Source organism: Rhinolophus sinicus, linkage group LG11 (genome assembly GCF_036562045.2).
Source record: "Rhinolophus sinicus isolate RSC01 linkage group LG11, ASM3656204v1, whole genome shotgun sequence".
NCBI lineage: Eukaryota > Metazoa > Chordata > Mammalia > Chiroptera > Rhinolophidae > Rhinolophus > Rhinolophus sinicus.
Window position 1 is genome coordinate 28,432,822 of NC_133760.1, and position 24,362 is coordinate 28,457,183.

A 24,362-nucleotide genomic window follows, 5' to 3' on the forward strand; every position below is an offset into this window, starting at 1 on the left:
TGGGCCTGAGCCATGGTGAGTGAATGGGAAGATACAAAGGGTCAAGATGGGAGCAGATGGGAGTGAAAGTGCAAGACTGAGTGTCTGTGAGGGTGAAGCCAGGTACAGGAGAGAGGGGCTGTGCAGGTGTATGTGTGAGGGCAGGTGCAACCCACAGCTGGATGTGGGGGAAGGGGTTCTGAGAAGAAAGGCTGGGGCTGAGAGGGGAGCAAGGTTCCAGAAAGGCAGGGGACTGGGTGAAGTGGGGGAAGAGGGAGGCAGTGTGAGGTGGATGTCCCTAAAGGAGAAAGGCAGGGCATGGGAAGAGGTGGAGGGGAGACGGAGGAGGCGCAGTAGATGGAGTAGATGCAGTAGAGAGCCAGCACTCCATTAAGTGATGCCCACTCGGACCTGAAAACAACAGCGATATGGAAAACAAAACTATAAAACAAAAAACACACCGCCTGACCCAAAAACAAGACGAATATTTCTATGAACTAGCAATGGGTCAAAAATACAAAGTGGTAAAGCTCGTCTGAAGCCAAAAGCTTATTGGCCTCCAGTCCAGAAATGGAGTAGCTACAGGCTGTTAGGGCCTGTGGAGTAGAGGGGACTGGAAATGCTGTACACAAGACCAAACCAAAGCCCGGCTTGCTGCTGGGGCGGAGTTAGACTGAACTTTTGCCTGCACCCTGACTGGACATGAGACTTTTGTTAAGACTCATGCCCAGAAAGGCAAAGGCAGTGGGGGGACTTGGAAACCCTACCACCACCGCCAGTAACTGACACAGTTCTGTTGCTTTTGCCTGCCTGATCTGCGATACCCCCGGAATCACAAAATGTCAGCAGCCCTCGTTCTAGAATAAGGGCCAAAGGGGCGGGGAGCTGGATGGAGCCAACTGCTAAACCCATATGTGGATTGTGGGGAGAAGAACTCTTAACAGTAAGAAAGACTGCAAATTATCAAAACAAATTTACCTCAGATAAAATTAGTTTTATGGAATGGCCTGTTAAGAGACTTTATGTATGTTTGGATGCTCAAAGAGAAAAATAATTACATTTCACTAAAAAAGAAATTTTTAGACAAAAGTAGTGGCGTGCTGAAACTCACAAGAGTTAAATCGTGGGTAGCTTGAAGCTGGCCATGCTGGGAGTATTTACACCACAGAAATGAACTACAAATTAGTTTTTTGTTTTCAGAGAGACAGTTTACCAGCATATCATTGAGCAGAAATAAAACAAGATTAGAAATTTTAGAAATGAGAAAGGTCATTGAAATAAAAATAAATAGGAATTCTAGATTTAAATCCTAATTATACTCTTGATTTAAGAACAAGAATAAAAACAACCTAAGTTTCAGTAGATTCAGATAATCAAACTTTCTTGCTCTAATGAAGTCGAAAATGGATGTTCGTGATAGGCTGGCTCTACTGGACACTCCTCCCTGACTCCCTCCATTTAAAACATATTTTATAGACTTTATTTTTTAGAAGAGTTTTAAATGTACAGAAAAATTGAGAAGATAGTGCAGAGGGGTCCTATATATGCCCCCACTCCCACACCCAGTTTCCCCTATTATTAGTGTGATGTATTTATTATAATTAATGAGCCATATTAATTATTCAGATTTCCTCCGTTTTCCCCTAGTGTCTTTCTGTTCCAGGGTCGCATCCAGGACACCATATTACATGTAGTCGTCATAGCTCCTTAGGTTCCTCTTAGCTGTGACAGTTTTCAGACTTTCCTGGTCATTGATGACATTGACAGTTTTGAGGAGCCAGGTTTGGGTTTTTTGTGGGATTCTCTACTGGAATTTGTCTGATGTTTTTCTCATGATTAGACTGAGATTATAGGGTTTTGGCAGGAAAACCACAGGAGTAAACTTTCATTTTCATCACAAGTCAAAGGCACATACTACCAACATGACATCAGTGTTATCAAGGTCACTGATGTCAACCTTAAAAGCCTGGCTGAGGGGTGTTTGTCAGGTTTCTCCACTGTAAAGTTACTCTCCCCCGCCCCTTCACACTACTCTGCTCTTTGGAAGGAGGTTACTATGCACAGTGCACATCTAAGGAGTGGAGATCTGTGCTCTCCCTCCTGGAGGGCAGAGTAGCTACGTAAGTTATTTGGAATTCTTCTGCGTGGGAAATTTGTCACTTCCCATGTATTAATTTATTCAATCATGTATTTATATATGTCTAGACTGGTGATGTTAAAACCTTGATCATTTGGTTAAGGTGACTGATATTTTAAAAAATCTTTTAAGTAAAAAAATCCTATAGTTGAGTTATTTCATTTATAGCAAAGAAGGCTTAGATTCCAGACCCTTTCCTTGAGTGGTCTTTAGTGTTTCATGGAGACAGGGATTCACAGTGAGAGCGGTGGAGATGCAGCCCGGGACACTGAACATCAGTCCGGGGGCGGGGGAGTGCACTGGGATCTCTTTCCTTTTAATGGGTCCCTTTATACGTTTCATGACAAATCATAGATACAAAAGAAATATTGCAGGAAGGCCTTCCATGATTTACTTTATATTCTTATGAATTGTTTGAATTATTTTTGTAATGATTATGTATTACTTAATTTTAAGACATTATTTTATAGTAAAGGAAGGATTGAACGCAGATCCCTCTGAGTGCAGACACCGTATGTTCTTTCTACTTCACCAAGCCTTCTCCCTAGAGAGAAGTCCTGCTGCCAGAAAGAGCCTGTATTATTCTCAGGAGCAGAAACAGTGGTTAGATGAAAGGTGGGAACTCTATATTCTCAGAAGAACAGGCTGGTCCTGATACCCACAGTATAGCAAGCATGGGGGGAAGGGAAATTTTCTTGCATTTGTGTAGGTTGTCACCCAGGCATAGACTTGCTGCAGAAGCTAAGGTTTTTCTGGAAGGGTAGTGAATAGCAGCATTGATTCCTAATTCACACTCAGGAAGCAATAATTTGATTTTTTCAAAATATAGTTTTAGTATTTTACCCTTCCCTCCACCTAGCTAGGAAGGATGTTTTCTTACCTTGCCAAACACGTCGCAGGAAGCAGTTCCTTGCCTGCTGAATGGTAATCCATAGCTGTTCCTGTGATGGGTACAATATTTCATCACTTCCTTCCCTTCCGCTGGCATCTATCCAGTATGCCAGCCAGGTGTGTATGCACTCACGCCTGTCCAGGCTATAAATCCAAGCATTTCTCTCCAAAGAACCCTCTGTATTGTAGACTGTTACTGCTCACCCCAATATGGTGCCTCTCCCAGAGGAGGTTTACACATCCCTGCCAGACTGAGGCATAGCCACGGGATTTCTTTGGCATCAAGAAATGTGAATTTCTTGACAGAAGCTGTAAGAGCCAGCGCGTGGCTCACCAGATTCTCTTTTCCTGCTCTTGAGAGCACAGACCCACCACAGAAGGCGCCACGGTCCACCTGAGTCCCTGAGGGACCATGATGCTTAGAGCCCCATGATGGAAATGTGGCTTGAGTGAGAAATAAACTTTGTTGTTTTAAGCCACTGGGAGCTTTTTTATTACTGCAATATAACCTAGCTTTTTGTTACTCCCCACCCCACCCGCCATGGAATGCTGTCCAGCCACCCTAATGCCAATGCAGGTGGTAGGTAAGCCCCATCCCATCCATGTACACAAAATTCTCAAGCAGTTTCTTGATTCACTATTTTAGAAGAGAGAACTGTTCAACTACCAGTTATTTAAAAAGCCTTCATCATGATAGAGAAAGGTTAAGTAAGCAACCACAAAAAAACCAACTCTGGAGACAGAAATCAAAGAAGAAAATTATTCTAAGCAATGATTAAACATCACACTTACCTAACTTTCCATGACCTCACCAAAGTTATAAGGAAGGAATGAAAGAGGTATAAATTCACACAAATAAAATGGGAGCAATTACATCAGTAGAAGAATTTAACAAAATATTTGGAACACACACAAAAAAATGGGTGAAAAAAACTCACATTTTAGCAACATGGGCAACTATAGATGAAAAAAGTTCAAGTCCAAAAACCAACTGCAAAGCTGATATACTTGATTTGTTTGACTATATCAAAGAGCTACCACTTTTAGGATTTTTTACATTTAGTTCTGATTCATGATTCATTTGGCATTTTGGTGAATGGTTTAACGAATGCATCTAATTTTATCCTTTTCCAAATTGTTATCTAATTATCCCATAAAACTTATTTAAACATCCATCTTTTCCTAAGCGATTCGAGAGGTCTTTATTATAAACTCAATTTCTAAATGAACTTGGGTCTACGCAATCAGACTATTGAAACAGAATAGAGTATCCAGAAATAGGCTCAAGTGAATATGAAAAATCAGGATAGAGGTTACCTTCAGGGGAAGAAGGGTTAGGCAAGAAAGACGGAGGGGGGAGGCTACTGGGCTTTTTGCACAACCTGAGTGGTGGTTACATGAATGCTCATCTTAAAATAATTCATTAAGGAAACTCTATACTGTTTTCTATAGGGTAGTACCAATTTGCATTCCTCCACATTCTCACCTGCACTTGTTAGTTCTGGTCTTTTTGATAATAGCCATCCTAACAAGTGTGAGGTAGTATTGTGGTTTTGATTTGCATTTCCTTGATGATTAGTGATGTTGAGCACTTTTTAATGTACTTGTTGGCCATCTGAATATCTTCTTTGGAAAAATGTCTATTTGGATCCTCTGCCCATTTTAAAATTGGATTTTTTTTTTTTTTGCAATTGAGTTGTAGGAGTTCCTTATATATTTTGGATATTAACCCCTTATCAGATATGTGTATTGCAAATATTTTCTCTCATTCCATAAGTTGCCTTTTCATTTTGTTGATTGTTTCTTTTGCTGTGCAGCTTTTTAGTTTGATGTAATCCCACTTGTTTATTTTGCTTTTGTTGCTTGTGCTTTAGGTATCATAGCCATAAAATCATTGCCAGACTAATGCCAAGGGGCTTTTTCCCTGTGTTTTCTTCTAGGAGTTTTGTGGTTTCAGGTCTTACATTTACATCTTTAATCAATTTGGAGTTAATTTTTATGAGTAATGTAAAATAGCGGTGCAGTTTCATTCTTTTGCATGTGAATAAAGAACTACCATATGATCCAACAATTCTATTTCTGGGTACATATCTGAAGGAAAAGAAATCACTGTCTCAAAGAGATCTGCATGCCCATGTTTACTGTAGCATTATTTATAATAGCGAAGACATGGAAACAACCAAAGTGTCCATGAGTGAGTGAGTGAATAAAGAAAATGTCACACACACACACACACACGAATATTATTCGGCCATGAAAAAAAGAAATCCTGCCATTTGGGACAACATGGATGGAACTTAAGGGTATTATGCTAATGAAATAAGTCAGAGAAAGACAAATGCTGTATGATCTCACTTATATGTGGAATCTTAAAAAAAAACAAATCCATAGAAACAGAGCAGATTGGTGGCTGCCAGGGGCAGGGGGATTGGAGGGGTGGGGAAATGGGTGAAGGTGGTCAAAAGGTACAAACCTCCTGTTGTAAAATACATATTAAGTTAGTGCAAAAGTAATTGTGGACTTTGCAATTATTTTTAACCTTTTAAGCCACAATTACTTTTGCAGCAACCTAATAAATAAGTCCTGGGGACATAATCTATAGCATGGTGACTATACTTAATATTTTATCATATATTTGAAAGTTGCCAAGACAGTAGATTTTAGGAAGTTCTCACCACACACACAGAAATTTAACTATATGAGGTTATGGATATGTTAACTAACCTTATTATGATAATTCTCTTGCAATATATACACATATAAAATCACTACATTGTACATCTTATATACTTACGCAATGTTATGTCAATTATGTCTCAGTAAAGCTGGAAAAATAAAATTCCAGCTTTTCTAATTCTTTCACATAACATGTTCAACCGCCTCTTCTCCTTTTCTTCAATTCCTTTTGGTATCCAAATGGCAGTGGAAATTGTTTTCCTTTACCACAGTAATTATATATATATATATATATATATATATATATATATATATATATATATATATATAATCCTGTCTATATCGGTTATATATAATATTCTATCTTTGCCTTGCCAAGTAAATTTCTATTATGGAGCCTTTAAAAAATAGTAATTCATTAAGTTATATATTTTTGTACATTTATTTTTATGCTCTTTTCTGTATATGTATTATATATCACAACAAAAATGGTTTAAAAAATTAATTTAAAAAATGCATTACTGATTGGGAAACCAACATCTTTGAAGAATTCTGGTGTCTGTCATCTGAAAGTCAGAGAATGGGATTCCAGTATGATAAAGGCCAGAAAGACGTGCCGAACTACCTGAGATAGGTAGGCACATTTACCACAACAAAACACAGTATGGTAAGTAAGAGCTTTGACCTATGACGACTTGGGACAATAATTAATTGACCAGTAGGGTCCCTATAAATGAAATAGGTGCTGGGCAGCCTACTAAATTACTTGATGTATATTGGAGGGAAAATTCTAGGAGTGCTGAGAAGAAACCTGAGTCACAGTGATGGGGATTCACAGCTTCTTATCCAGTTCCCAGATGTAATTCAGGTCACACACCTGAAGCTTCTGTTTCAAGAGAATTCCAGGATCTGTCAGGAGCAACCTTCTGATATAGCTCAGATGTGACTCTTCCCCCAAGCTGTTCCAGAGGGACCTACTTCCCGGAGTGACAGTGCACTGGGGAAGAGGAAATACCAAGACCTTCAGGAGTTACCAGATACTGGCTCTGAGACCCAAATGCCAGTGTGGTCCATTCGTTAGAGTGAGCTTATTATGTCAAATGATAGCTGGAGCTCTAGTCAAAGTCCATTTAATGGGAGGTCTAATGACACCACAGACCCATTTTAAGGTAACTTCCTCAGTCCCAAAGGGAAGAGAGATTTTATTATGTGGCAAAATCCCCATATTGGCAAACTAACCCATGGGGTGAAGGTGATTATGAGGGGATGGGCCAAATAGAAGTCCCTGGGACTCTCTATAAGATAGTAAGTCAAGTCAATACCACATCCCCACTGGATTTGCAGATGGTGCTGCCATCAAACTTGAGTTGTGCAAACTTTCTCATCCCATTTACTCACCATCTGAGTCATGGAGAATGACAGTTTATTGCAAATGTGATCAAGTGTTAATGCCAACCTGTGGTTCCAGATGTGGCATCTTTGCTGGATCAAAGCAACACAGTCCTTGGCCAACATGGAAAAGAAAAAAAGACACACTATTTGGTGGAACTCTTGATTCTGGGGGCAACAGGTACATTCGGGAATGCTGATGCAACCAATTATGATGGCATGTAAGGCAGCCCACTTTGAATAGGGGACCTGAACAATAAATGGTTCTTAGCAGTCCAGGATGTGTTTGCCTGCCACTGGGCCTTATGACTCAGCCAACCAAATGCTATTGGAGTGTCTGGCAGAGAGAGACATATGGAATCTCTGACAACTCCAAGTTAGGAGAATTACAGCCCAGAGTTCTAAGGTTTAGATAAAGACCAATGTTCTCCACCAAAAAGTAGTCTCCATTTGAAAAGCAACTCTTGGGCATTGGCAGAAACTGAATCGTGGGACACCGAGTGACTGGACTGCAAGTGGTCCAATGTAAGATCCATATTACCCAATTGCCGAACTAAAATCAATTCAGTGGTGTTCCACTGAATAATGTACGTAGGCTCAAGTGGGTCCAGATGGCCCAATGAAACAGCATGGGTAGATGCCTCAGACACCCATCGCACCTGCTCCTATCATGCTGTCGATTTCCTGCCACCCACACCTATGGCATCATGATTTCCACAGAACCTGGAAATAGAAGGGGAAAATCCCCATCCTGGTGCCCTCTGGATCTACATGCTATGCTGGCCGCAGCAGTAGACAGTCCCTGCCCTGCTGATCCAGTTGGGTGTTCTGAAGGATAGAGGTGAAGGATCACCCTTCTGGAGGGCACAGCTGGTGGTCCAGGGTTGGGAAGCCTCATGTGTAAGGGGAGGGTGTCTGGAGTCATTCCCTCCCCCCTTCATACATTCCCCAACATTCTCAGCGATTGCTTATTGACGGCTTCCCATTGATACATTTCAAAACAGACAAAGGATTATACAGTTTTTTTGTTCTTTTTAATTCAGAAAGAAAGGGAAGAAAATAAAAAACGTTTGTTTAAATAACTATTGCAGAAAAGGAGATCTGGGCTGGATGCTGGGACCCCCCTCTTCCAGACTGGCGATTTATTAATGTTTTAAACAAAAGGAACAAAAAAGAAATAAATTATTCTGCTCAATACTGTTTGGCATAATTGCATTGTTTTTTCATCTTCTAAACACTCAAAACAGCTTTTCAGGAAGCAATGAGATGAGACCGGCATGAATGGCTGGTGCCTTGGCTCTCGAAAAGGGTGTGTGGGGGACCCTGAGAGAAGCATTCCACTAAAGGCCCCCCAAATCCACCCCCATTCTTTACTCTGCCTACTTTTGTAATTAGGAACAGACTCAAGCTAAGTTCTCAATAAATTAACTTTTGGGGTGCCCACTGCCTTGTCTTGACCCTCCTCTATAATCGTCCTGGTTACTGTTTCCCCAGCCAGCTGCAGGAACTACACCAGTGGCCGGGGGGCTGCTTGGTGGTATCAACTCACTAAGAAAAAAGGTGGCATTTGTGTTCGTCACTGTTGGGTAGGGGGGTCTTTTTAGTGGTTTGGAAGCTTCACAGAAGCCCTTTCCCCTCTCCTAAACTTCCCTAACCTTGAAGGGTGAGAATACCATCAGCAGCTTCCTCTAGGGATAAGCTGGGTTCAGTCATGCAAGTAGCTTCCAGTTGGTAACCTCTGGTTGTTAGCTTCCCAGCCTTTTCCAGAGCTGGGAATAGAAAGTGAGTTAGAGCAAGGAGGGAGGTGAGCATGGGGCAGCGGAGGAGGCATGCAGGGGGCAAGTCTACTCCTCCCTAGCCAGGTTCGCCGCTATTTCCATGGCCAGCTTAGAATTTTAAAAGAATCTTTGTTGGTCAGCCAAACCTGGTAACGTCAGGTTAACTAAATTATGAGCCCAAAGCAAATCCTAGCCCCAAGCAAGAGGTTTCCGACTCTTCCTTGGGGTGATGGGTGAAGGAAAAAGATGCACGCACCAGGCAGCTGGACTTCCCATCTCCAGCCTTCCTGCCCACGTGTTGCTCCCTCTCCCTAGAGCCAGCCAGCCAGTCGTGTGTGTGTGTGTGTGTGTGTGTGTGTGTGTGTGTGTGAGAGAGAGAGAGAGAGAGAGAGAGAGAGAGAGAGAGAGAGAGAGAAAGCAGCACTGCCCCAATCAATCCCAGGGCAAGTTTTGATTATTTTCCAGAGCAACAAGTACGCTGGTGAGGAGGCCCAGGGCCTAAGGACAGACTGAAACAAGTGTGGCAAACAATAGGGGCCAAGTGAACACGTGAGCGAAAAGCACCTTACATTTGATGTGACGGGGCTTCCTTGTCCCTTGCCCCGTTCCTTACACCTGTCTATGTTCCAGAGTTAGGCCCTAGGCGAATTTCACCCCCAAGCAAGGGGTAACATAATTCGTTTTCTGGTGAGACACTAAATGCCCTGGTCAGAAAGGCCATTCCATAGGGTGGCCCAAAGTGGGTAAGGAGGAAGGGACCCACGCGCCCTCTGGATTCTCACTGCATTTCTTTGGTGGGTTGACACCCATCTGGGCCTGACCGATAAAGGAAATGTGGGGTCTAGAATTCCCTCGGAGGCATGGAGCGGTCTGGGAGGGCTCCGGCCTTTCCTACAGGTTGAAAGCGCGCTCCCTGGAAACCACCTGGGTCGTCCCTCGACCACTCGGAGGTCACGACGGACGCCCGGGGAAGGGAAGCCAAACTGCCGCTGCCCCGGCCCTCCCCTGTTTTTCGGCGCCCCCGGCAGGGTCAGGTCCGCAAGCGACTGCGACAGCTCCGACCGAGCCTGAGGAAAGTACTTCTTTCAGGACAGAAGCAACCTCTACTTAAAAAGCATGAAATAAAATCCTACCCAAAAGCATAGGGGTCAGGGGATTGAGCGCTCGCTGGCCCGCCTCTGAAGGCCATTGATTGGAGGAGACGGGGCCCAGCGCCAGACGTTGCCTCAGGAGCTGAGTCGCATAATAGGTTGATAAAAAGAGGCTCCGCCCGACTGCAGCGTTGATTGGTGCCAGGCACCCAGAATCTTGTGATTGGCAGGGAGGAGCCGGCGCTCGCTGGGCTGCAGCATGATTGGTCCAGTCCACCGCCCGGCGTCGCTCGGAATCGCGTGGAGACGCCCCATTCCTGGCACCCCGCCCACGCCTAGGCCACCGCGCTGGGGCTGGCCTCGAGTCCCGGCCGGGACCTTGCGCTGGCGCCGCGCGGCAAGGCGGAAGAGTCTTCGCCACACCTGGCTCAGTTGCCTCGATAGACCTCGATCTTGCTGGCCTTGGCCAGCATGTCGATGATGTGGGCCTCGAAGTCGGCGTCGTGCACGCCGGTCTTCCGGAACTCACCCGCGTACCGGTTATTCTCCCAGTAGTGGTGCCAGTTGCCCCGGCTGTCGGCCCCGAACCCGTACACGTTCACCTGCAGGGGAGGGCGGCACAGGTCACCCCACGTCGGGGACAGTGGAAAACAGATCGCGGGGGAGCCTCGGGTCGTGGTGTGGGAGGAGAAAGGAGCCGCAGCGACCTGACCACAGCCCGGGAGGCCGGCAGCTAATCCATTCCCAGAGCGCGGGCGGCACAGGAAGGCAGGGGACACCCAGGCCTGATGCTAAGGACACTGGCTCACAGAGGGAGGCTGCTGCTCCCTTTCAGTTTTCTTTCCATCCGTTTGATTGCATCGAGAAAAACGTCCCAGTTTAGGGCTAGTCCTACCTCTACTAAAAAACTTTCTTTTTTTTTAAATGGAGTAGTTTCATTTGAAAGCTGGTCAATACCATACGCTGAAGAATTTACTGGCAAAAGTGGGTGTGGTGGGCGTGAGCACTGAAGTGCATACAGCACAGTAACTGCTGGCTAGCCCGATGCGGCTCCTTGAATGGCTAACCTCCATTTTTAATACACAAGGGTAGGCCTGGTGGGAGACAACCATCCTGCTGAAACTTGTTTCCATTCTGTTTGCTTTTGGTTATTTTTTCTTTATGGTAAGTAATATCAATTAATGGTAGTAGTATTCTACTTCCTTTTTAAATAAATAACTTCAATGAAGTGATTTTCGATTTGGTAAATCATAAAAGTAGTAAGTTTGGGAAATGTAGATCTATACTTTATGGCCTAGAAATGGGGGGAATCAAAGCCACTTGGTTGCTGCCTACAAAAGCACATTCCTCTTCAGGCAGTGCTAAGCCCAAAGAAGGGTTGCTTTCCCTCTGTCCCATGGGTCCCACTATTTTACCCCCCGATTTGGCTACCTACCTCATCACACACGTGCAGGGCAAAGAAGAGCACCAGCATCCCTGTGGAAGGGTACCGCCCGTGATGCTCTGTCCATCTGTCATGGATGTACTTGAAGAAGGCTGGGTTATAGATCTGGACCTAGGAGGAGAAAATTTAACAGGCACATGAGGGGCTTTTGGGGCTGAGACAGGCGAGGCTCTGAGCAGCTTCTGCCAGCTCCACCATGCTTACTAGTGGGCCTGTTCATCGTGTTCCCTGGTTCCTGCAGCCTCTGTGGAGGTCAGGCATATCAGCAGATGGGGAGTCTGAAGGTTCTGGAAGGGCACTAGGGCACAATTGAGCCACTGGACCCGGCACACCAGGAGTCAGGTCTCCACTGTTTCCACTGACGTGGGGCTGAAGTTGAGAGGAGGAGGAAGCTTACCTTTTCTTTGTCCACTCGAAGAAAGGACTTCACTGGGGCATAGGTGCTACAAGCAAACAAAACAATAACATTTAGATGGCTCCGTGGAACCCAGGGATGCCTTTCCTCCCACTCAGGTCTGCTTCCAGACTGCTCACCCATACCACATCCCTGTAGTATCTCACTCAGAAAACTTCAATGGCTCCCCAGGTCCTTCAGGATAAAATAAGGATGTTTTAGACAAGCATTGGCGCCTTTCATAAGCCAGCGCCAACTTTTCTTCCCACAGTTCTCTGCTATGAACTCTCCGCTTGAGTTAGCCGATCATCTCAAATCCACCATGTGTGTGCTCTTACCTGTGTCCATAATGACTCTCACTACTACTCACATTTAGCATAGATGCCTCCTTCCCTATTAGCTAGCCATGGTACTCATGATCTATACTTCCTTTTCTGGGAAGCTGTGGGACTTAAACTCTGTAGCACTAATTTTATGTCTCCCCAACATAAGATAAAGTCAGGAAACTACCTTGTACTTCTGTGTTTAAAAATGCATGAGGACAACAGGCAAAAGGTGGAAATAACTCAGTTGTCCATTGATGGATGAATGAATAAACAAAATGTGCTGTATCCATTCAGGGGAATACTTAGCATTCAGTCTTTAAAATGAATGAAATCCTGACACATGCTACAACATAGATGAACCTTGAAACACTTGCTAAGTGAAATAAGCCAGATGTAAAAGGACAAACTGTATGATTCCACTTACATGAAGTACCTAGAATAGTCAAATCACAGAGACAGAATAGTGGTTATCGGGCTGAGAGAAGGAAGGAATGGGGAGTTGTTATTTAATGGCTACAGAGTTTCCATTTGAGATGATGTTTTGACTATGGGTAGTGGTGATGTCTGCACAACAATGTGACTGACTGTACTTAATGCTACTGAATTGTATGATTAAAATGGTAAATTTTAAGTTACATACATTTTGCCACACACACAAAAACCATGGTGAGACAGCTGATTAGTGATTGCCTATGATTGGAAGGTGGGGTGATGGCTAAGGTGTGCAAGGGTATCTTTAGATCTTTATCTTTAAAGATTTTCATCTTTAGAACATGAAAGTGTTCTAAAATTGATTGTGGTGATGGTTCCACAACTCTGTGAATAGACTAAAAGCCACTGAATTGTACACTTTAAATGTGTGAATTGTATGGTTATACGAGTTACATCTCAATAAAGCTGTTAATAAAACACTTGGTTCCTGAGGTTCCCAGTTGTGACGTCTCTGGCAACTTTGCTCAAAGAAAGTTCTCAGAAGGAAGCGCTCCCATAGTCAGGAGCCACCTCCTGGAAAGGAGACCAAAACCAGATTGTCCTTTTCTTATCTTTCCACCACCAACCAGTATGTTGGCTGTCACCATTCAGGAAGTGACACAGAACACACTCTGGCCGACTCAGGTAGTATACTATTTGGGGCCCTCCTTACCGTCTCCCTCCTTACCAGCCCCTCTTGGCCAAAATACTCATTAAAGGAATTTTAAGGTCCAGTCCCCAGGCAGACTCCTCCCAAGGTGGTCCTGTCACCCATATTGCACTCCCAGTCAGCAGAGTGGCTCACAATCGGATCTGCCCTGTGGACAGGGCGCTGGCGATCCACAGCAGGTCCAGAGCCTTGAAAGGCACCAACACAAAGCTGACATTGGCGGGCAGGTTCTTGGCACTCTCTGGGTACATGAAATGGTGGGTGGTTCGGCTGCCAACATCCTGCTCAAAGCCCACAGTTGGCGCCTGATTCATCCTGCAGAGACAAGAAGGTGACATGAGAAGAGATTGCCGCAGAAACTGGTACAAGATTTTTAGAGGACAATTTGGTGTTAGCCATCAAAAATAGAAATGGGTGTACACTTTGACCCAGCAATTCCATTTCCAAACATCCAGCCTATAAAAATGGTTGTGTAAGTGTACAAAACCGTGTACACGGATATTCACTGCAATATCACAATAGTGAAAAGTAGAATGAATCAAACAAAGAACTACGGAGTTAATACAGTTTGGCCCATTCAAATAATGGAAAACGATGTAGCCATCAGAATGAATGCAGGAGATTTACATGTGCTGTAAGAAACACGTCCAAGAGCTATTCAGTGAAAAAAACCAAGTCGTGTGCGGTAACCCACCTTTTCCTTATAATACATATTCCTTGAATACCTATTGTGTGCAACAGGAGGGAATTACAACACAGAAAAGGAAAACTTAAAACTACATAGTGTGTAATTCAAGTTAGATCAACACTGAAAAAAACCCCAAAAAACTACAGAGTGTGATACCATTTTTTGTAAAAAATAAAATAAAAAATACTTTAGTATATAAATAGAAAAAAATCTGTACTAGTATTAAAATTGTTGACAATAGTTACTCTTGGGGATTGGGAAAGGGTAATTTTTTTATTGTATACATTTGTTTGGTTATTTTTTTTCCTTCAATAACACCTCACCTCTGTGAGGAACACAGCAGGCTGGGGAGAAAGGCTTAAGAGGGACGGTGTTTTCCAGCTGCTGGAGTACAGAAGGAAGTAGCAGGCAGTGGAATACTTGTTTGGTAACACTCAAGCCATTTGGGGCTTGGGCTGGGCAGGTGCTGAGGTCAAGGTTCACTCTTGTGAGGACCGTCGAGTTAAACCTCACCTCACTCGAGATGAAGAGGCCAGGCTGGTTCTGCAGATCGAAGAGCTGTAGCTGCCCCAGGTTGGCTTCTGCAGACAGCCACTGACGGGGCAGCCAGAGCGTTCCTAACATCCCTTCTGAGACCCATCAGCCAGCATCACTCTGTTTCCTGCCCTTCAGTCAGCCCTGCTGCAGAGTCTCTACCTCCCTCAGGTCCCCCCACTTGCTGGGCAGGCACCAATTTTCAAAAGATTGGGAATGAATGGAGTAAGAGGTCCAAAAAGATGTTTCAGAGCTCTAAGACAAAGGGAAGAAACATGGCATGCTTTGGGAGACAGGATTTTGCTTTGAGGTTCTGATTAATTCTGGAGAAGTCAAGCCCTCGAGAGGGGCAGAACAGGATAGAGGATGAGCTGGGTCCCTGTGTCTCAAGGGCAAAGTATTCTAGAATTCTATCTGTCCCTGGTTGCCTCCAGCCACCAAAGCAGCACGTGGGGCCAGGACACAGGCAGGGTGGACATGCATTCATGCTTAGAATTTGGTGTCTGGCTGCCTAGTCCTTTTCATTCATTCATGCCTTTATGGTAAGCCTACGATCTGCCAGGCCCTGCTCTAGGAGTTCCGGATGTATCTGTTGGCCAGCTAAGGATGGACCAGTTCAACTCCATTTGGCTCAGAACATATAGGAGGAGGAGGCAGCTGGGGATGGGGGTAGGTGGGGAGAGCCATCATTTCACTGTAACTCGGCTTGGCCCTCCCAGTGGGGTCTTAACATTATTAGTCCTGCTTCCAGGAAGGGAAGTCCCACACTGATTTCAAACCAAGAGATGCCTATAAGCAAAGAGTCACCTCCACCGCCATGAGACGCCTTATAAGTCAGCAGACAGCCAATTACCATCTGAGTCACCCCTTCCACATAGCGATTCTGGGGTCCACTCTAAAATACCACAACTCCTAGGCTGGTCCCTGTGAGGGAACACATGTGAATTCCTGTCTGAAGCGTGGACTGACCAGGTGCTGCCCAGGTGTCATAACAGCCAAGCCTTTTTGTCTGTTGTGCTTCTACCCTGGAGCTTCCAGCCATCACTGAGGTGCAGGTGGCAGGGCAAGGGAGGCAGGGGCTTCAGGCAATCTAGAGCATTTCCCTGGACTTCTCAAGTGTTCCAGGGCTGCACTGGAGTGATGGACGCTTCACTCCCCAGTCTCAGCCACTATCTGGGTGGAGAGAAGCCCCTCTCCAGCTCCTAGCTTGCCTCCCTTGCATTCTGGGTGCCAGCAATTGGAGGATGGGGAGAATCTCAGGTGGTTCTGGGTTCCTGGATGGGGCCTAGCATTCCCCTCCCTCCTCCATCTCCTACCATTCTCAACATGAGAAAGGTTTTGCAAGGAATGTGGAAAGCCTGAGACGTATTGCTGCCTTGGTGTTGCTATGGAGACAGCAACAGTTTCTAAGACAAAGCCCTTCCTTCTGCCTCCTGGGAAACCTGGTCTATCTGCAATGCTCATCTAAGAGATGCTTTGTGAAAACTGGGCATTTTCAGTATCTTTACTCTTAAGGCTCTTCTTCCACCAAGGAGTGGGGCAGCATTTCCTGTCCCGAAGTCTAGAGAAGTCAGAAAACAGGTTCAGAGCAAAGCAGCAGCCCATGCTCAGGTTACAAGTCCGCCCTTAGTCCCTGTTCACCCCCAGGCTCCTTGCTCTGTGTCTCTGTCTGGAATGAATGTTCTCCCAACCCTTCTGTCCTCAAGGCTGGGCACCAATGTGTGTTGAATGAATGAGCCCCCACATAATCTAAACCTCGTGAAATAAAGGTAAGGGACAGCAGCCCAGAGCAAACATGGCATATCACCTTTTCCACCCATGACATCTGTCTTCTATGAGTCTGCCAGAAGGAATTACCTGTGGCGCTTAAACAAGATGCTAGTTTGGTTTGGGGCCCTCACTCCTGGCCCAACTACTGAGGGGACCAGGCAGAAGGAAGGGCCTCTGATGGGAGTTTTCACCAGCTGTCAGCCAGGAGTCCAGTTTCAGCTCTTTTCAGAGTAATTCAGAGTTGGAAGCTGAGTGCAGGCCTCAGACAAAGTCTAGAATGGGAATTCTACCTCTCCACCCACCAAACAAACAGAGGTAAGAGCCTGGCAAGAAGGTTCTGGGTGTCAGAGGCCCAGAGTAACCCTAGCAGTTGGCAACTCCTATACCGCCAGCCAAGGCCAAGGAGGCTTGTCCTGGGCCTAACCTCAGGCTTCCACGGCTCACCTCATGATGAAGTTGTGCCCGTCCACATCTGGCCCATAGCCGGAGCCTCGCAAGTTGCCAGAGTTCCCAACCACAGCACAACGCCGGCACTGCTGGGGGTCCCGGAAACGGTAGGGGTTCTCGCCTGGTACAATCTGGAACAGCTTCTCCAGCACCTCATTGGTGTTGTGTGACTTGAACTGGGGCTGTAACATCTGCAGAGAGCAGGGAGAAAAAAGGACAAGCAGGGAGGAGAGCAGGTATGAGCAGGGAGGGACTCCTGCGTGCCTCCCCTCCCCACCCTCACCCTCCAGGGTCCAAGCCACACAGGACTCCTAACCAGGCTCTGTCAGGGAGCAGGGGTTCGCAGAGCAGTGAGGCCCCTCCCGTCCCCTCTACAATCCTGAAGTCTCTCTTTGAGGTGTTCTGATGCACGTGGGGGTGGACTGGGAGTGGGGGATCAGGGGTCAAGGCACACTCTCCAGGGAGCTGCAGGCCTACACCATGAAGCAGAGAAACCTCCTGGGTGGGCTCGTCATGCATGAAGAAACCTTTGCTCTGCCATCCCCTCAGGGCAGCTGAGTCACATAAAAAGGTGATTTTGAGGTACGGGCCATGCGGAAAGCCCTGCTGAGCTCGTTCCCTATCAGTCTACAGAGGGTGCCTCTTTTTTAGGATGGAGGTGACAGAAGCCCTGTCAGCAAAATTCACAGGCTACCTGGGCCCACTCCATGAGCCCTCCTTGGAAGGGGGAGAAAGGCACAGAAATTCCTTCAAAGCCAAAATAGCCAGAATGAAACTGGTCCCCTGCATGTGACGGTGAAAGACCACAAAAGGAGGCCGGGGCAGCACTCAATTGCCTAATGGGCCAGGCAGGTGACACACAGGAATGAAATGGAAGGTGGGGCCTATAGCAAACAGGAGGCCCCACCAATAAGGGGCAAATTCAGTCAATGGTTGCCACGTGGGATTGTGAGCCCACAAGGACCAAAATTTCTAATTTTTCAAGAGAAGCTTATTATATGGATTTCATGTGAAATATCCTAATTCATAAATGTTGGTAACTGATGCAAATATTTTAAGAACACTGAGTGGGCTGGCCTTGGTCCAGGGCCACCAGTTGGTAAAGTCAAAACTAAGGCTTTACAATGCTCTGTGGTGTGAGCCGGAACGCCACGCCACGGGATTATGGCTGGGCAGGAGCTGCTCAGGTGACAGAATACATGAAAGGGATGGGATAGGCTGGCCTCTCTGCCTCTTCTGAGTACAGGAAGGACCCCCTGAGAACAAGAACACAAACTCTGTGTGGAGGGGGAGCTTAGCTCTGAGATGAGAACTCCTAAGATCATGGTAAAAGACGGTGGCTGTGGGGGACCAGGGAGAAGCGGTTTCTGCTGTGTCTCAGCTGAGGAACATGGCTGGTGCTTAACGAGCCCTGAGCTCCATCCCGGCAGGCAGGAGGCCTGGCCTACCCACAGTCTACCCCTGCCCAGAGTCCTGTTCTGGCCCTAGATGGGACCTGAGACCTTGGGCAGGCCCTGTGCACTCTCTGAAGTTTGATTTTCCCCATAAAATGAAGGTTGAAAGCTGTGACTATGAGCGGCAGGCAGGACCCTTCAAGAGCCCTGGGCTGTCCTGGGAAGCGCCTGTGGGGCTCCTGCTGGCCCGTGTAGACCTCCCTGACCTTAGGAACTCTGACATTCTGGGCCAGAAAGCAGGATCTGAGAGTTGTTCTGATTAGCCTGCTCACATGAGCTCATCCTCACAGCTTCCCTGAATGTGAGAAAGGTGGGGAGTCACCATCCTCCCCTTTGCCAGCTGGGGAGACCAGGGACCATGAGTTGCCCCCCAAGTCCCCCAGTGCGGAATGCTGGCAGTCTGTGGGCCCCGGGGTTAAGTACTGATGCTGCTCTGCCCTTGACACGTGTGGCAACCACATGGCCCTGGCAGAGTCTGGGAGTGACGCTTCAGGGAAGACGGGGACGAGGTAAAGGGAGTTATGAGTAAAAGCAGCAGAAAGGGGATGGGACCCGGAAGAGCGGGAGGCTTGGGCACACCTGTCCTCTCATCTCTTCCCCTTTACCTCCCTTAGTCCCGAGGGGAGTTGACAATGCTTTCTTATCCCAGCCCAGAAGAACCAAGTGAGTGGACCGCACGGTTTTTAAAATTTAGGGCCAACATTTATAAATTAGGACACTGAGCAAAAAAAAAAATCAAGACTTCCAGGTTTTCTCAAAGGGTCAGAAGATCCAGCAGTGACGAGTTGCACCCAGGCATAACAACAATCCCTGGAGCTGAGTGGCCGCCTCTTCTAACGGGAAGACCTTCTAGACAGTATTGTTCTCTCTCCTTCTAGGCCAAAGCTCACTCTGCCCTTTGGAATCTGTGATCCTAGCAGATGGCTCTGGTCAAATGGGCCTCTCACTTTGTCAAGGCTCTGGGGGCCAGGAGGCAGCCCAAATCCAAGAGGGGGCTCTAAGAGTAACTCCCAAACAGGGGGCACAGACCCTGAGAGGGGCCGCAAAAGGAGGCAGGAGGGGCTACGGCTCTCTCACCATCCACCACCTCTGGACATCCGGGGGCAGATCCATGTTCTCACGGGTCCAGACAGGGGAAATGTTGCTGTCAAAGTGGCTGTCAAACCAGTCGGAGGCGCCGGCATCACCCATGCAATGGCGGCAGGTACAGCTCTTGCCGGCAAGCCCTTCCTTGCTGAGGCGCTGCAGGCCAGCGTAGCCGGGCAGAAGCTTCACCCGGTGGGTCCCCCCCAGGACCCCCAAGTCCAGGTAGGGCAGGGTGGCCATGCTGTGATGGGAGTAGGTGACGAGCAGTGACATGATGAACACCAGCAAGAAGGCCACAGAAAGGAACCACACCCGCAGGGAGCACTTCATGGTGTGAAGCGCCAAGAGGTCCGGACCACCAGCCCGGCGGGTGGCCGGGTGTCACTGAGGCCACTCCTTTCCCAGTCCACCAGTGGGCCAGCCACAGCGTAGCCTGCTTGTTCTAACACGGGGTACAAAGGGCATAAGGGCGTGTGCCAAAGAGGAGACAGCGCAGGAGTCCCAGGCCACACCCTCTTTCAGTGGAAGGAGAAAGCGCAGAGGCAAGCGTGGCTCCCCTCTCCCTGAGACACTTGGGCTCCTGCTTATGGCTTCATTGGGTCTCTCCGTCACTAGCTGGGCCACAGATGCTCTGCCTCTCCCGCCGCCCTGAGGAGGGGAAGGTCAGTCCATTCCAGCCTTCTAGTCCCTTGGAGTTGCTGGCTGCCAACTCTGGGGGCCCCCCTTTTTGGCGGCTTGAAACGGTCCAGTCTGGAGCATTCGGGGTCCTTGTGGCTCATGAGCAGACGCCGAGGCAGCCCCCCGTCCCCTGCAGCGGGGAAGCCCTTAAACCTCAATCACAACAGAGAAAATGTGGGCTTCAAGCAGCCTTGATTCCATGCAAGAGGTGTCCACCCCTCCACCAAGGGAGGGGAACCAGGCCCCAACCCTGAGAGAAGAAACCCAGGAAGCTCTGTGGGTGTCAGAAAACTCTGCTGCAGAGACCAAGATCCTCCTTTTGTTAGGTTCTGCCCTTCCACTTCCCGTCCGAGGTGTAGGTCCTTTCTCCTAATGGTCACAGCCCCAACTGCAGCTGTGTAAGGGGTTACAGACCTCCTGCTCCAGCAATGGGGTCCTCTGGGGCCTGGGCGCAGCTGCTGCTCAACGAGGTGCTGCTTCGAATGCAGTCTGGGTCAGCGGAGCGTGTGTCGATCTCCCTGCCAGGGCCCAGGCCTCTTTCCTGGTATTGCTGGCCCGAGCTCAGAGGCTGCTCTTCCCATCCCCACTCCTCTGACGCCAAGCCATCCAGCAGTCCTGCCGTCTTGCTGTTAGCTCCTGCTAGCAGCAAGCCCCCCTCAGTTTCCCCCTCACTTCTCAGGTGCGGGGCTGCTGTAGCATGACCCTGAAATTGCAGAGAAGAAAAATAATGAGCAGATAAATTGTGCACGTGCGCACATGTTCTCCCCAAGCCCCACCTCCAAGTCCCTGAGGGGACAAAGCTGGCAGTAGAGGTAACACCCCCTTAAGCACAGGATAAAAGAAACGGCTCTCGCCTCTAACTAGCCACAGATAGTTAGAGCATTGCTTTAGCAAGTAGGGCCGCAGAGGATGAGATGAGCCCACCTCCTCACTTATTAGCCAGAAGGTAGACAATGACAGTTATTTCCCTAGAGCCACATGGCGAGTCACTGAAACAACAAGGTTTAGGAAGTTCCTAGTCCAAGCACGTGACATTAATTTCAGGTGAAATTTAATTAAAAAATAGCCCACAGATCTCAGAGGACTAAGGATATGACTCCCCATCCTAGTGCTCTTGTGCCCTCTGATGCTGTGAGAAGGCCCTCTATGTAAGACGGGGCTGGGCCTGGGCCCTGAAATTTGCCCCCTTCTCTCCTGGGTTAGCTTGGTGAACCATTAACAATCCTTCCAGCTCTGGTGTCAGGGAGAGAACCTGACTGTGTCTGGACACAGGGGTACCAGGCACTCGGCCCTCTGGGCTGTTGCATTCATCTGCAGGTTATGGACGAAACGAATGCCAGGGTCCCTGGGGGCGCTGACAGCCTAAGGCCCAGTGCTGCCCTGGCTGGCAGAGCAAGGAGAAAAGGCCGCCTGATCATGGTTTGGGGCTGGACGCTAAGGAAAGGAGCCTGAATCCATGCCACACACAAAGGAGTCAGACCAAGGTGAGAGTGGAGGCTCCAGGCCCTGGCCCCACACCACAAGGATTACTTAATTTTGGATGCCTGCCTCTCCCTTGCCAGTGCCTGTCTGAATCTGGCGAGCCCAATTCTGCCTGGCCCCTGGGCCTTACAGCTCCTAACTGAAAGCTCAAGCTCCAGCCAGCCCTTTCAGGGTCCTCTGGCTGCTGCCAGCAGCTGCAGAGAAGGCCTCTCCAGCTCTATGTTCAAGAACCTCAGCTGCCCTTTCATGGCAGTTCAAATTTCTGGGGCCAAGCCAAACCACAAAGCCATCAGGGAACGGAACTAGCATGTTCCAATAAGGATGGCATTATTTGGGAGAAAGGGGGACAATGCTCACAGAAGTGAAGGAATTTGCATAAGGTCATGACCTCAAGAATGGAGGTGAGATCTGAGTTCAGGTTTATCTGGTTCCAAACCCTTTGACTGGCCAAGGCACAGGAAAAGGCCAAGAGCGCTGAACTACCCAGGGACTCGGGTGAGAGACAAGGAGACACAGAAGCTGGCTTCCCAGGGTCACCCACACGCCTCACGCAGCACTCCTGGCTCTCATCCATAGGGGCCCCAGCAGCACTGGCTCCAGTGTGCTCCTTCCAATTCTCTACGGCTATGTGGCAGGCCAGACTCCAGGCGTGGCATTTGACTGGTCTGTAAACAGGAAGCCTGGTCATTGTCTCTTCCAGTTCTCTCTTTGCCCATTTCCATGCCCAATATCTAAGAAGAGAACTTGGTTTTGCAGGGTCTGGCTCCCACCGTCCTGTGTTCTGAGGAGGGCTAGGTGTGAAACAAGTGGCCCTGGGAGGTGGTGACTTCCTAGGCTGAGCAAGGGGCCTTGCTGGGGAGACCTGGTTTCTGGTGGGCAGCCTCCTGTGGCCACTGAAGGCAGGGGCTGGGCAGGAGCTGGCTGGCACAGTAGGCTCCAAAGGAAGCATCTCCCCGATCAGGGATGTGAGGAACTCCTTGGGACCTGAACTCAATGAAGGGGCATGTAAGGTAACTGACTACTTTGCTGGGGAGAGGAAAAGCCCTAGTTTCGACGATGTGTTTGGGAAGAGCACAGAAGTAGAGTAGCTGGCAAAAGTCCAAGCTTTGGGAACCCCATGGATGGCTGTTCCTGGGAGCTTGAGCTGCCCAACTTGCATTGAGGGCAAATGGAGGCACAGGGAAGCGTTGTTGCTAATTGGGACTAAAAAAGATCAGAAGCCTCTCGACATGCATTAAAAACCCCGGAAGTCATCCACTGTGGACCCCTACAAAGCGCTTTCACGTGTCTTGTCTTCTCCTGTGAACTCCCTGTGCCCTCCAGGTGCCCACGGCCTAATTCAGATTTTTCCCCTTCACAGCTGCTCTGACCATTCATTTTAAGCCCATGCATACCCCCATATAAAAAGTCGGGGGGTAGGGTGCACACTGTGGCATTCGCCTCCCCCCCACACACACACCTTGTACCCACAAAGGGAAGCAGGCCAGACTTCCAGGGTTATCTGGCTGGTGAAGCTCGTTTATTCATTCAATAGATACTTTAAGGGCCAGAGCTGGGCTAGGGTGATGGTGTGGGACAGAACATACCCATCCTGTCTTCATGGAGCTTCCAGTTTTGTGGCAAATACAAAGGCACAGGTGATTACAAAGTGCTATGGGAGGGAAATTACAAGGAGCCATGAGCGGGAACAGGAGCACAAAGGGCTGAGAGGAACAAGCCTGGCCTATTACAGACAGCAAGAAGGTCAGCAAAGCAGGAGAGCGTGTCCAAGAGGAAAGCACAGAAGCCTGGCCACAGAAGGCTTTGAAGGGATTAGGATTTATTAGGAATCTGAAGGGACAGTCTTGAGCAGAGACGTGTCATGGCCTGATTTATATTTTAAAATGAATCCTTGGAGCAAATGTTTTAAAACTAACAGTGCCAACAGTTTTGAAAGGATGTAGAGTATAAAGAACACTCATGCACTCACCTCTGGTGGGAAAATAATTAATACAATGCTTTGGAAGAGCCTTTTTTAATTACTTAATAAAGATGGACCTGACGATAGGCCAGTAGTGGTTTCTTTGTTTTTAAAGAGAAATTAAAAATCACCTTTCTCACAGAAAATGTGTCTTGGGAAGAGAATGAGAGAATAGAAAGTTCTCCCAGTCGTCCTGATAATTTATTTTAAGACTTCCCATGTGTATAAATATCCTCAGATTGTAATCTTCCTCAGGTCTGGGAGGGAACAAATGGTTTCTCACCCAAAGGCTGAATATTTATACTCCCTGAACTACGATTCTAAGAAAGACCATGCGTTTTGCCTGCTTGTCATACTAAACAGATTTAAAGCTCAAGTTGAACCCTGACAACAGGTTGAATATACTGTTTCATTTCCCCCCAACACCTCACCCCAACTTGGGACAATCTCTTTTTTTCAATAAGGTTTAATTCATATATAATAAAGCACAGAAATCTTTCAATGTAAAGTTTGATGAGTTTTTACCTATGTGTATAATACAGAGCATTTCCATCTCCCCAGAAAGTTTCCTCCTTTGTTCTACTGCTCCACCACTTTTCTGAGTTCTGTCACCATAGAGTAAATTTACTTGCATTTGAAATTCATATAAACACACATGTACCCTTGGGTCTGGCTTCTTTTGCTCAGTGCAAAGCTTTGGAGAGTCATCCAAGTTGTTTGTCCTTTTCCATGCCTGGACATTTGAATTGTTTCTAGTTTTTCGTTGTTAAAAATAAAATTGCCATTAATTTCTTGTTTAAGTCTTTTTGTGGACACATACACACACACTTTCTCATTTCTCTTGGGTAAATAGCTGGGAGTGAAATTACTGGGTCATAAGTTAGGCATATGTTTAACTTTACTAGAAATTACGAAATAGTTTTTCAAAGTAGTTGTAGCATTTTACTTTTCCACCAGTAATGTATGAGAGTTCCATTTGTTGCATGTCCTCAATATTTGCTATCTTTTTAATTTTAG

The 24,362-nt window shown here is 47.3% G+C and overlaps 1 protein-coding gene across 1 annotated transcript in view; it reads right to left on the bottom strand.

Annotated features, from left to right (window-relative positions):
- Positions 1-8,084: 8,084 nt before the first annotated feature.
- The window catches only part of ST3GAL2 (ST3 beta-galactoside alpha-2,3-sialyltransferase 2), a 42,938-nt gene continuing 26,660 nt past the window's right edge, over positions 8,085-24,362 (bottom strand). Inside the window, exons 2-7 of the mRNA XM_019710237.2 lie at positions 19,217-20,606; positions 16,683-16,876; positions 13,382-13,561; positions 11,783-11,828; positions 11,377-11,496; positions 8,085-10,543 (exon numbers count right to left, since the gene is read on the bottom strand). Coding sequence (XP_019565796.1) covers positions 10,370-10,543; positions 11,377-11,496; positions 11,783-11,828; positions 13,382-13,561; positions 16,683-16,876; positions 19,217-19,555 — 1,053 coding nt within the window. The 5' untranslated portion in view covers positions 19,556-20,606 and the 3' untranslated portion in view covers positions 8,085-10,369. The remainder of the gene's footprint in view (positions 10,544-11,376; positions 11,497-11,782; positions 11,829-13,381; positions 13,562-16,682; positions 16,877-19,216; positions 20,607-24,362) is intronic.